This window comes from Notothenia rossii (assembly GCF_949606895.1).
Source record: "Notothenia rossii genome assembly, chromosome: 7".
Lineage (NCBI taxonomy): Eukaryota > Metazoa > Chordata > Actinopteri > Perciformes > Nototheniidae > Notothenia > Notothenia rossii.
Genome location: NC_136905.1, coordinates 78,289,986 through 78,302,559, shown reverse-complemented (window position 1 = coordinate 78,302,559; position 12,574 = coordinate 78,289,986). Strand labels below are relative to the sequence as shown.

Sequence of the window (12,574 nt, the reverse complement as noted above, 5' to 3'; positions counted from 1 at the left end):
AAGTCAAACATAATTACTGTGCAAACTTTCCCGTGTACTAACATAAGAGCTCTGTCAGTGTTTCTGTGTGTATGTGTGTGTGATGTATCTCTCTGTCTCTGACTCAGTGTCTTGGAGAGTCCCAGTCGGCTGGATGAGGAGCATCGCCTCATCGCTCGCTACGCCGCCCGCCTGGCTGCCGAGGCGGGAAACTCCACAGTGAGTGTTTCACATCTGATGATTAGACAAGTTATTGTTCAGAGCTTCTTTGTAGCCCACCCTTATTTAAAAAAAATTATTTAGCCTTTATTTCTACAGGTGAATCTCATTGAGACACAAGGTCTCATTCTCAAGAGAGACCTGTTCAGTGGTAACACCACCACACAAAGTTACAGACAGACAGGACACTAAACACAGAGGCAACACTAAAATACAACATCGTAAAACGTAGTCAGATTTTGCAGATGCAAACACCCCCAGATGATTTCTCCAGCTTTTTTAAAATTAGTTTAAAATCCGCGATGGGCATCAAACTGGTCAGCTTAAGTTCCTGCTGAAGTGTGTTCCAGGTCGAGGGGGCAGAGTATGATATGGCTTTTTCCCCAAGCACCGTGCGTACTGAAGGGACGGACAGAGTGATGTCATTTTGAGATCGTAGTACTGTGTGATATGTAAGTGGATATGTAGAGGGGCAGCAGTCCAAGCATAGCGGTATAGATGAGTTTGTACCAGTGCAGTGATCTGCGCATTGATAGTGATGTCCAGTTGACTAAAGAGTACAGTGTGCAGTGGTGTGTGAGGGGTTTACAGTTGGTTATGAGCCTCAGAGCCCCAAGGGAAACAGCGTCCAGCAGATGAAGGGAGTGAGCTGAGGCGTTCATGTACACAACATCCCCGTAGTCCAAGAGCGGCAAAAATGTGGCAGCTACAAGCCGTTTCCTAGCACTAAAAAGTGATCTGATGAGCTTAGTGGACACGTCTCAAAAAGTCATACATGTATTATTCTTTTCTACTTTCAATGAGTAACGTCTTTGCTCTGACACGTCTCCACCAATGCATGTGTTTTTGGATGTGTATATTTCGGGCTTAATGTATGTAGGTCCTGTTTGTGCATCTGTGTATTACAGGATAAACAAATTCTGCCTAAATCTACTTCTTCTAATCCAAACTACAGTCCTGTCCAATCCTACATAGTTTCACTGTTGTTTTTTATAAAAAACATATTTTTGGTGCAGAAAAAATAAGCCTGTTTTTGCCCCATACCGCAAATATAAGACGATGGCTTAAGCTGGTGGGAAATAGTTAAAAGTACCTTGAAGACAATAAATATCAAAGACCAAATACACATTTTGAACGGTCTTTGCACGTTACACGACTACAGGCCGAACATTTTCTTATAAGGTGACTTTTGGTTTATTTGGATTTGGTTTTTCACTCCGTTATACTGTATGGAGGGATAAAGGAAAGCTGTGGTGATGAAATAGTTTCCTGTGTGTGCCGAAACATAACACGTCTCCAGCGGAAAGTCATTACTGCTCGCTGTGGTCTGACAGAAACTGTTGGTGTTTCCACTGTTGTTCTCTCACTGTTCTTACTCATCGTTCTTAATGCCATTCTATGCTAATGTTGGTTTTTCAGCAACAATGTCCTCCGACAGATTTGGGTTTCAACTTCGATGCCAACAAGCAACAGAGACAGCTGATCGCAGAGCTGGAGAACAAAAACAGGTCAAATATATAATTTCAACACTTTTACAAATCTGTGCTGTGTTACCGCGTGGTTGGCTGGCAGGGTTTCTTATTTGTTCAAAAAACTCTACTTTCTAAATGTTCTAAGAAACTGTACTTTAGAATGTGAATTTATACTTAAATCTACAATGTTTTACTCCACTACATTTATCTGACAACGTAGATACTTTGCAGATTCAGATTTAACATGCATAACATACCATATAAACAATAAAAACAAGAGTTGGATGAGAAGAAAGATACCAATCCAGTAAATACAGAGCTAACCGGTTGGTTTAGCTTTGCATTAGGAATAGAAGTGTTGAAGTGTAAAAACAGCATGTTGGGGTTTTACGATGCGTTATGTGAGAGATTATATTATGGGAGATGGTTCATATTTCCCCAACTGTCAGAATATGCCTTTATAAAATTAGCTCTACCTGGACCAACTAAAAGCTCCGTGCTGCACTTGATAATACATACAATCAAATATTCCCAAAACTTTTTATATTGTGAAACACTGTGAAAGCAGTAATTATGCATTGCATTTTTCTTTGTAACTTTTGGTGCCAATTTGCAGTAGTTGTGACCATGTACATGCTGCCTCCACACACTTATGCATTCACACATACAGAAACTCAAAAAGATGTGATCTCCATAGAAGATGATATCCTCCGAGTGCAAAACACTTGACCGCTTAAGGGTGGGGAAAGTATTATGGGAGGGAGCCATAAAGCTGCTGGTTGGGGCATGTTTTTTAGGCTGTTTCTGTCAATGTACTCAAGTCCAATTTTGAGTGCAATATATTCATTCTAACTTATTTTCATGTCTTCTACTGAAGTATTTTCTCCACTGCTGCTCTTAAGTGAAATGATTGTCTTACTCCTCCAGAGAGATCCTTCAGGAGATCCAGCGGCTGCGTCTGGAGCACGAGCAGGCGTCCCAGCCGACCCCAGAGAAAGCCCAGCAGAACCCCACGCTGCTGACAGAACTGCGGCTCCTCAGGTATAAACCTTACTTACACACCAAACACCTCGTATGAGAGCAACTTCAGTCCATCAACAGGATCAAAGAGTCATATATTAACACAAGGAAGCTGTCAAACCACTTTGCGGCCATTGAGGTCATTCACGCTGGACTCATTCTTCAAGGAGAACATTATTTTCTGGTAATTCAGGAGGGTGTTTTTTTGAATGAGCCGGCAGCAGCATTCGTCACGCTGGCAGACTCCTGGGTCCAGTTGTTGGAGGAGACTCACCCAGAGAGGACGCGTTATGACGACTTGTTTTTCTGGCAGGGCCTTAATAATTCATCAGCAGTCAAGTTTATGATGAGCAGCAGTGACAAGGACTTACATTTTATATTAAGTTAATGTTTAATACCATCAATTATTAGCTGGGTCGTTCGTTGTATGCAGACAAAGCACAACTAGAGATGAATTACATTTTCTCACTGGCACGGTAAAAGATTGGTGTATGTAGAGGAATATAATTATGTTGGTGTTTTAAAACATAACACTTTTTACGTAAAAGTATTGCTTTATCAGTTGAAGACGGTGTTTGTCTACTTATTATATCTCCCAGTTGAATTCAAACATGTGTATAGAAACACCTTTTAAGCCTGTTTTTGATGCTGGTTTTTGAACTGGATATCATCACATAGTAATATTTATCACATCTTCTTTGCTTGGCTAGACGGCTCTGATTTGCATGTTTTCAGCCTGGGGATGCAGAACACAGCAGATGTGTTTACAGTCTGCAGATGGTTGAGAGGTTTTGATTAGATGACTCACTACAACAGACAGATGATTGCTAGAGCTCTTTGAAGGTTTTTCAAAATGCAGTTGCCCTTTGTGAACACCAGAGGGCGATACAAAGACAGAATCCACACCAGATATTTAAAAGGGGGTTGTCAAAGTAAAACTCTCTTTGGGCCAAAAAGGAAATGACATGTTTTGCATTCTCAAGCTAAGAAACAAGTATTTCCCTTTTCTAGTATATTCATGAAGAACATAGTAATGAGTAATAGTTGCAGTAAATAATTAAAGTAGCACTCCTCTCTTGAAACTGCCAATGCTCCAGGTCAACACTTTTGATTTATAAATAGACTTTTCCCCCTAGTAATTTGGTTACAGTTAAAGTATGTATGTACAGTACTTCAGCCAGGTGCAACTTGTCAATGTTAAATGTGGGAAGAGAAAAGAATTGCCATCTGTTATGCACACAAATTGCAGTCCTGCTAACTAAAGTGTTAAGTGATAGCTAGCAATAATTATTATTTCTTTAAACAATAATTTGCGGGACAGATTAAACACATCGGGGGGCTTTATAAGACTCTCTTGTCGGACATATTCCGGCCCCTTCCTGGTAATGTGGGATCCCTGCTTTAGGATGACCAGGTGAAGCGCATGTCACTTTTTACACCAGTGAGTGAAACGATATATATGTAACAGTGTCATTGATACAGGTAAAAACACTAGACACAAACGTGTATACTTGCCCAGAGCCACAGGAACTGATGCAAATACAATCTGACTACATATACACAACCTGCAGTGTCTGAAACTGATCCTGGAAATATTGATCCCTATAGAAAGTCACCCATCACACACCTGCAACCCAAAGAGTAAGATGTCTACCGGTGCATTGTGTTTTATGATTGCTACCTTGTCTTCCCTTGTGTTTTAATGTATGCATCCCCAAACTCTGTGCAGACACAGGAAGGACGAGCTGGAGCGGCGCATGTCGGCGCTGCAGGAGAGCAGGCGGGAGCTGATGGTGCAGCTGGAGGGACTCATGAGGCTGCTGAAGGTAAGACCCTCACCTGTTTCTACAAGCATTAGGTGTGATAAAATAACTCTGATTCTGAATCTCCTGCTCTACGGTGCTCTGTGGTGCTTCAACAGTAAGTCCAGTTAAAATAACATGTGCTTGATTGTGCTTTAAAGAGTGGTGGAATGTTGGTTCAATGAAATGTTGCCATGTTGGATTATTTGTTCAATTATGTTAAATAGCCGTATGATGCATGGACAAATCCTTTTCTTCTTCTCTTTCTTCTTCTGTTGCTTTAATTCTGTTGCTCTCACTCTTCTTGCTCTCTCTCACTGCTTACCTGTGCTGGCTGATAGGATGAGGAGCAGAAGCAGGCTGTAAGTTGCCTTTAATTCAGTTTGAGCCTCAATACCTGGCTTTAGTCTCGGCACTCAATGCAACTACATCAGGGAAAGATAATAGGACTCTGCAATCTAACTGGGTTACACTGATGTAGTCCTCTTATCCAGGGTACTCCACCATGCTGGAGCTAAAACCGCAGGCTGTGAAACAATCCTTAAATCTCAGGTCCTCAGTTCAAACAAGTTGAGAGAAGTGGGTTTTTCTTGGCCCAGGTGTCAGGGATCTTTTCCTTTCATCGGCACTAACAACCTCCCGTCTAATGTGACTGCAGTCTGGCCGGCCATCTGCTGCCTGGCTGCCAGCCATCGACCTGGTCTCACTACACCAGAGACGCACAGTGATCCTTTCTGAGGATATATCTCTCCTCTCAGCACAGGCCCTGGTCACTTACACCCACCCACACATGGTTCTCATTACTCCTATATACAGTAAAGGTGCACTATAGACGCAGAGTGTAGCCGGCCAGTATGGGCTTTCCTAAAGGTTTTCCTGCTATTGTTTTTGTTTGTTCTCCCCATAAGGATTAAGTTATTTCGACTACATCTGTGTCTCGGTTTGTTTTAATATGAGTCACCTTTAGAAGCACAAAGGTCTTCCCAAAGCTGCAATCTGTGAGTGCAATACGGCGTCGTGCATTGAAATATCACAGAATTGGCTTTATTTCACGTGGGGATTAATCTGTTTTTTTCTTTCTATCAGAAGCCCATTTTCCCTAAAGTCTTTCAGATGAAAGATTATTTAGTTTGTCATGTAAATAAGCCATGCCATGTTATCTGCTAACTGAACCGGAAGAAATATTGATCAGCTCGTCTTCATGCACCTGTTAAGGTCAAACACATAAAAAACAGTGCATATCTCTAATTCATTTGATTCTTAAGTAAAAATTTGCTGATACAAAGTAAGATTGTGGCCAACTCACTAACATGTTTCAGCGCAACTCCCCCCGGAATGTTCGAGCACATAGGCATCATTTTATTTAAAGGGCCATTTCTACTGATCATAATTCCATTGTTGAGGTCTACTAGAATAGATTGACATTGTTCACTGTTCCAAAATCACATTGGTTTCTCATTCAGCATCTCTGTACAGTATGTGTATTCACTCTCTTTCCTAAACGGCTGGTTGGAGCTCCTGCCCCCCCCCCTCCCTGTGAGCCCAGTGTGCTCTGATTGGTCCACCACCGTTACAGCGGAACATCAGTGATTATGTGTTACAGTGGCGTTTGTTAGCAACCAGAAAATGACACCAGTAAGGACAAACAGATGAGAATGCTGCGTGGGGTCTGGGTGGCGTGTTGGCGGGACGTTGCGCGGCTCGCTGCTGCGGACATTGTGAGCTGGATTACTGGGGTCGTTTCCTGGTTGCTGCGTGGGGTCTGCGAGACACCGCAAAACTCAGCCTGAACTCAGCGTGAGCACACACACAAACTCTCAGGCTGAGTTCAGGCTGAGAAATCCGCTAAGAAAAGATAAGGCTGAGTGAGTGTGTGTGAGGAAGTGGACCAATCCAAAACCAGGAAGAATTTTTTTTAAAAATAGAAATCTCCAACGAGGCGTTCTGGGGCAGCATAGACAGGTCTTTTCTGTGTTAGAGTTTTACTCCCTACAGGGTGTACTTTGAGGGTTTGTGACTTTGCAGACCGTTTACATGCATAAAAAGATTTATAACACACAAGGGGACGGGTAATAACCGGAAAAGCATGACATGGGCCCTTTAATATGGGATTACCTGATTTAAGTTTTATAGAAATAGTAGGACATTTTAGGAAACATGATACCCAGCTGAGACAGACCATATTCATGTATGTATGGTAAATGCGAGTGAAAACACATTATCAAGTTACATTTCGTTGTTTAATCAGTAGAAAAACAGAAGTGGTGGTTTTACAAGAGTGGTATCAATCTTTTCATCCAACACTCGGCATGGAAGAAAATAACCCTATTTCCCCAAATGTCCAGCTTTTACATAACAGTACAGCTACGATGACGACATTCTAAAGGTTACATTGTGTTTATGGCGATACTGTAACTATCACGGTGTTTGTATGTTGCAGTCGCAGTCCGGAGGCTCCCCTCACTCCTCCCCCAGCCACGGGGCGGGCTGCTCCATGCCGATGCCCATTCGCTCCACCTCGGCTGGGTCCACCCCCACCCACACCCCACAGGACTGCCTGGCCGGGGTGGGGGGCGACGTGCTCGAGGCCTTCGCTCATGGTGAGTGGGCACCAACTAGACTTAACTTTCAGGAAACTGACCAAACCGTCATATTATATACCTGAACTTTTGAAAGAACATCAATAACATCTGTTTGCAACTTAAAATAGGGCTGTGTTCATCCCGAAGGAAATTGTTCTGTCAGAGTTACAAAAATACAATAAACACAGAAGCAGAATAATAATAAAACTGTACACTAACAGTGCAGTAAAAAGAGCAATTCAATAACTACAGGAAACATAGATGGTCACATAATTAATGTAAATATTAACATTATTTAGTATAGTGCAAAAATAACATAGTGGTAGTTACGTAATTGAACTTAATATGTACAAATGACAATAAAAGCCTTGAATCTATTATACTTCTCACGATATTGCAGTAATTCTACCACCAGGCAGTGTTGGAATTTAAAGAACCTATATTGAATTAGTCTACTATAATACTTCACTACATTTCTCTGTCTCCCAGGTGTACCTAGAAACCTTCGTAATGATCTATTAGTTGCTGCTGACTCAATCACAAACACCATGTCGTCGCTGGTGAAAGAGCTCCACTCGGGTGAGTCTGTTGCACCTGGTTCATAATGTCATACCATCTGAATATGTGTTAACATGTAACTGTAACTGGAATCGGTTTCATTTTTGAAGTTGATGACGTGGCCTTGGAAGAGGATACGAACATGAGGAACGGTGGGGACAGAAGTAAGTCTAACTACATGCTAATTGTTCACTACTATTAGTTGTTTAGAGCCATAGTCATTATATGTATACAATCCTACCACTGCGAAGTATAGTTTGAGAAGATACCAAGGCAGTAATAATAATTTAAGCAATCATTTAGACTGTTAAAATATAAACAAGGTTCAAAGTTCATGGTATATCGAGCCGATATAGTGATTATTGCCTTTTTGTAAGAGATTTTGTGAAAGGGGGAAGTAGAAATGTGAGTATGGCACTCAAATACAAAATGTAAATATTTTGGGTAATCATAAACATTGGCCTAAATATAACCGTGGAGTATTTTCTTCCTTTTTTCTTCAGCTGAGGCAGAATGATCAAGAAAAAGTGGGAGTTATAATCCATTCATAATATATGAAGCAAATACTGAACAGTTTGGCAGCCAAGACCAGCTGTGGATATAACGATTTCATTGAGATTAAAATATCAAAATTAAATTGTCATGATAATGGGTAAACAAGTTGTTATTTCAAAACAGAAAAGAACAACAGATTGTGAAATAATAAAGGCAAACATGTTAATGATCCATTAATAGTTATGTTGAGTTAAAGAGATAATTAACCCGTCATCGCAAAACAACCCGCTGTTGTTTGCCTCTTTGGAAACAACAGCTTGTGTTCTAAATATACCAAGATAATTAACTTTCCATCATTTGAAAGTGTCATCCCGATATAAGGGGGAAATTAACTCACGATCTCAAAATAATGAAATCCAATGATTCCAACAACAGCTGTTTTTTTTATAGTAACAAGTTTCCAGAAGTACATTTATTTCCTGCAACTAGACGAACAGAAGTTGCGGCTCATTATGAAAGCGTTGTTTCTTCGTCTGCTTTGGTGGAAGAGTTGGCTGCACCTTTATCGGCCAATAAAAAAACTTGTTTCGCTTTTTTATAATGAGCGTCTGCTCCAGCCCTCCATCCAAAGAGGCGTCGTGGCACATTGCCCCAGAGCGCTTTCAAAAGGCACTAACGTTGCTCTTCTGTGTGTGTTTCCAGGCACATTGAGAGTACAGAAGCACTGAGGAAACACAACCACCTGCAAGGACAAACAGTCAACAACTGGGAAGTATCAGTATCAGTAACAATAACAACAACAACAACAACAACAACAACAACAACAAGCCCTGGCATTAGCACGTAGAGTAATGCATGCTGTAATCTAAGGATTTCACTATGTGAAGAAAAAAGGCGTCTCTTCTCTTCACACCTTGCAGGTAGCAAGATGGGTCTAATTAGCGAGTATGTTTGTTGTCCTGTAAACAAAAACTGCTGTAATTAATTAATGATTTCCCTCATGATGCTAAGGAATGGCTTGCTGTGCTCCCCTCCCCCCCTCCCCCCAAATTTCCCATGGCAGCAGATCTTTCTGTAAATAAACACTGTAAACACAAGACCACAGGAAACGCCCCGACATGAAGGTGACAACATGTTCCCTTTTATTGGTTTTGTATCATTAGCGCTAGTGTTTATCTCTCGTATAATTTTTGCATGAAGTTGCACTTGTGTCTGGATGTAGGTACTGTACCAAGCTGTGGCAGCTCTCTGTGGGTTTTCATTGGTGTCAAGAGTGTCTCCGAGTTCACACAGAGTTTGTTTACCTGCACATCCATATTCTAGATTTCGTCACAAAGAACTGTGACGTTTGTAAAAGCAGAATCCTGGATACGACACGGTTTCAAATATTTTCAAATCTTGTGAAATGCAGTTATTTGTTTACTTTCTGACAGCTGAATAAGATCAATATCTTTCCTACAATTGTACCTGAAGTATAAAGCTAGAGCCAGAAGGTGGTTAGCTTAGCATAAAGATACCTTAGCCTGGCTCTGTACAAATGTAAACATCAGGACTTCTCAGAGCCTTGATGACAGCATAGCATGGCAGTGAAGACTCAAGGAAGCAACTGTGTTTGGCTTGTCAGCTTTCTTACCAAGAATTACAAGAAATCTATAAATATGAAGCTTTTACGAGCAGCTATTTTGCCAACCTTAGCTAAAAGCCTGGAACAGCTGACTTTGCTCTTTCCAAAAGGTAACAAAATCAACCTTCATGCACCTCTAAAACGCTCTAAGTCTTTCTAAGGATGTGCAACACAGTCTCACTGCATTTCGTGATATGTCACGAAATGAATCTATTGATTCGTGTTCACCACAACACGATTTCCCCATTTTTTTCGTGTCACCCAGAACGATTTTACAAGTATTGTAAATAATAACAAATTAGAAGGAAAAAGAGATTAAAAAAAATACAGATTTCAGTATTCTGATACAGAAAGATTTTAGAAGCAATGTATTTCTATTGGTAGTTCAGGCCTGCACCAAATAATAACAAATTAGAAGGAAAAATACAGATTTCAGTATTCTGAGGCTCTCAGCCCCAGTTATTTTCCTCGCGGACGGCAAAAAAACTCTGACATTATAAAATATAAAACAAAAGGGTTAGGGTAAGGTATTGCCCCACACAGATTTTGAGTAAGAAAAGGTTTTTATGAACCACACAGTCCGGTCTTCCAAGACCCGACCGGACAAAAAGACGTGGTGCAGGCACAAAATGCCGTGAGACTGGGATGTGGTGATATATGTTATTAGTATACAAAACATATTAAGAAACAATACAAGTTATCGAGAATAATTTGTGCATGTAAACAAACTCACTAGAGTCACTACTGTACTGCTGCTATACTGGGCTCTCAGTGAGCCACCCCTGCAAATAAAGGGCTGTGCGATCAAAAGAAACTAAGAGGCTACCACAAACACAATAATGAGTCTCGTTGTTTTACTCCGCAAAAAATGTACTGAACACCTGACAGCTGACAGCCTCAGTATTTAATGTTTAAGTGTAGGGAAGCACCTCAGGATAACTAGCAATGAATTAGGCGTTTAGTTTTAGTTACAATATGCAGGATACAGGATGTAAGGATATAAGGTTGTAGCAAGTAGGAAATGCTTTGAAAGCTTTATTTAGTTATCAAAGGAATATTAAAAAAGTGTATGTGCAATGGTGGTAGGTGCTCAGGGACTGCAGAGCTACTATAGCTGATATATAGCGGTAATGTCCTTTAACTGCTACACATTAGGAGGTTAACGATCAATGATGAGTACAAATTGAGGGTTTCATTCCAAACACAATGTTTTTACACAAAGAAAACCTTTTGTGATCCTTGTTGTGGGATTAAGTCAAAACGTGCAAAAGTAGTTCATTTGACTCTAATTTAACTTATACATTTGTCTTGGAATAAAACTCTTTAAATATCTAAAGGAAAACAGCAAGTGATTACCGCTGGTTAAAGAATGTGGTTTAAATGCTATTTGGTGAAGCATGTTGTTGGATAGTTTGTCTGTGTGTGAATTAGTGTCTTTCACAGGAAATCAAAGAGAGGATTTCCATTGGGTCTAAATAACATTATTTTTGTCCTTCAGGATAAAAGATTTGAAATGTTAGTTTTTTTGTGAATTCTATGTGATAAAGGTCTAGGGAAGTATTAGTATGAAATGCGCAGAAAGGAAGTCAAACGGACTGAATCGAGCTGAAAACATGACGTTTTTATTTTGAAATCTGTACAGTAAGCCTATCCTATAAGCTAAGTAAAAGGTATCGACAACCTGCTACACTGTGTCAAGAAAAATAACAAAAAGAGGCTCGTCTGTTATTTTAAATGTGATGTTTTTATTCAGTTCTGCTCTGTTATTATCGTTTAGTATTAGTGAGTACAGTCAGTGTAATGTCAAACAGAGATTCACATGCATACTCGCGCCTGAGTAGTCGCCAAAATACGAAGAAAGTACAACATTTTAAATTCTGTGACCTCTAATGACAAAGTTTGTTCAGTCGGAAAGGGTCCAGTAAATACTTCAAATGCAGAGGTAAAGATTTAAAAAGTGACTGTCTTGCCCTTCATTCTTTCAGTTTGTGCCTGTAGCTGTTCTGTAAAGTGCTGTACAAAGTAACCATTCAGCAAATAAGATGATCCATCAGCTTTTATGTCTGTGACTGTAGATATTTTTATTTATTTATTTAATGTGTTATGAGGGGGAAACTCATGCTCAGCCTTTACATGTGTGCCAAACTGTTTGTGTGTCATACAAAGTACAGGTATATATCAAAGTATATCTGCGTTAGTATGTTGTTGTTGCCCATCGTTTATTCACAGACTACCCGGAGATGTTATTGGTTTCCTGCTGGAAAACATTTAATAATGACAGACGACACATTCCAGATCGACTGATAGGCTCACGGATGTCATTAAATGTGGAGGCAATACAAATAAAACCATCCATTGTGATCCTGTTATTGTTTGCAGAGAGACAATGTGCAAAGAGCAGCAACGCCCCCCCCCGGTGTTATTTATCTATGTCTGTGTTCTGTACGGTTACGCTTCTGCTACACATTTGTTTCTTGTGTTGATTTTACAAAAACATAGTTTTATGCCACAAAGCCACTGTCTTTTGTAAATAAATCAAATGTCAGATATATTAAAAAGATTTAAAATATGGCTTCTACTGGTCGTGTCATGATTGTTGGTGTATTTTTTATTAATGAACACTTAAATGCCGTATATCATATAACATACGACACATATTTATTAGTTCCTATACCATTTAACTGTTACAAATACACATGTGAGTAACTGACTGAACTAAAATATCACAGATGTTGTTTAAAGTTAAAGGTGGCCAATAAAAAAGATTGATTGGTCATTTATTAGCATTTGAAAATAAGACGGAACAATTTGGAAGTACTTTTA

General features: G+C 40.0%; 1 protein-coding gene across 4 annotated transcripts in view; it reads left to right on the top strand.

Annotated features, from left to right (window-relative positions):
* dtnbb (dystrobrevin, beta b) overlaps positions 1 to 12,322 on the top strand; it is a 33,851-nt gene extending 21,529 nt beyond the window's left edge. For all 4 annotated transcript variants that reach the window (XM_079640683.1, XM_079640681.1, XM_079640684.1 and 1 more), the window contains 8 exons: positions 108 to 198; positions 1,618 to 1,706; positions 2,598 to 2,711; positions 4,420 to 4,516; positions 6,933 to 7,092; positions 7,564 to 7,653; positions 7,743 to 7,796; positions 8,830 to 12,322. In XM_079640683.1, coding sequence (XP_079496809.1) covers positions 108 to 198; positions 1,618 to 1,706; positions 2,598 to 2,711; positions 4,420 to 4,516; positions 6,933 to 7,092; positions 7,564 to 7,653; positions 7,743 to 7,796; positions 8,830 to 8,855 — 721 coding nt within the window. In that variant the 3' untranslated portion in view covers positions 8,856 to 12,322. The remainder of the gene's footprint in view (positions 1 to 107; positions 199 to 1,617; positions 1,707 to 2,597; positions 2,712 to 4,419; positions 4,517 to 6,932; positions 7,093 to 7,563; positions 7,654 to 7,742; positions 7,797 to 8,829) is intronic.
* Positions 12,323 to 12,574: the final 252 nt, after the last annotated feature.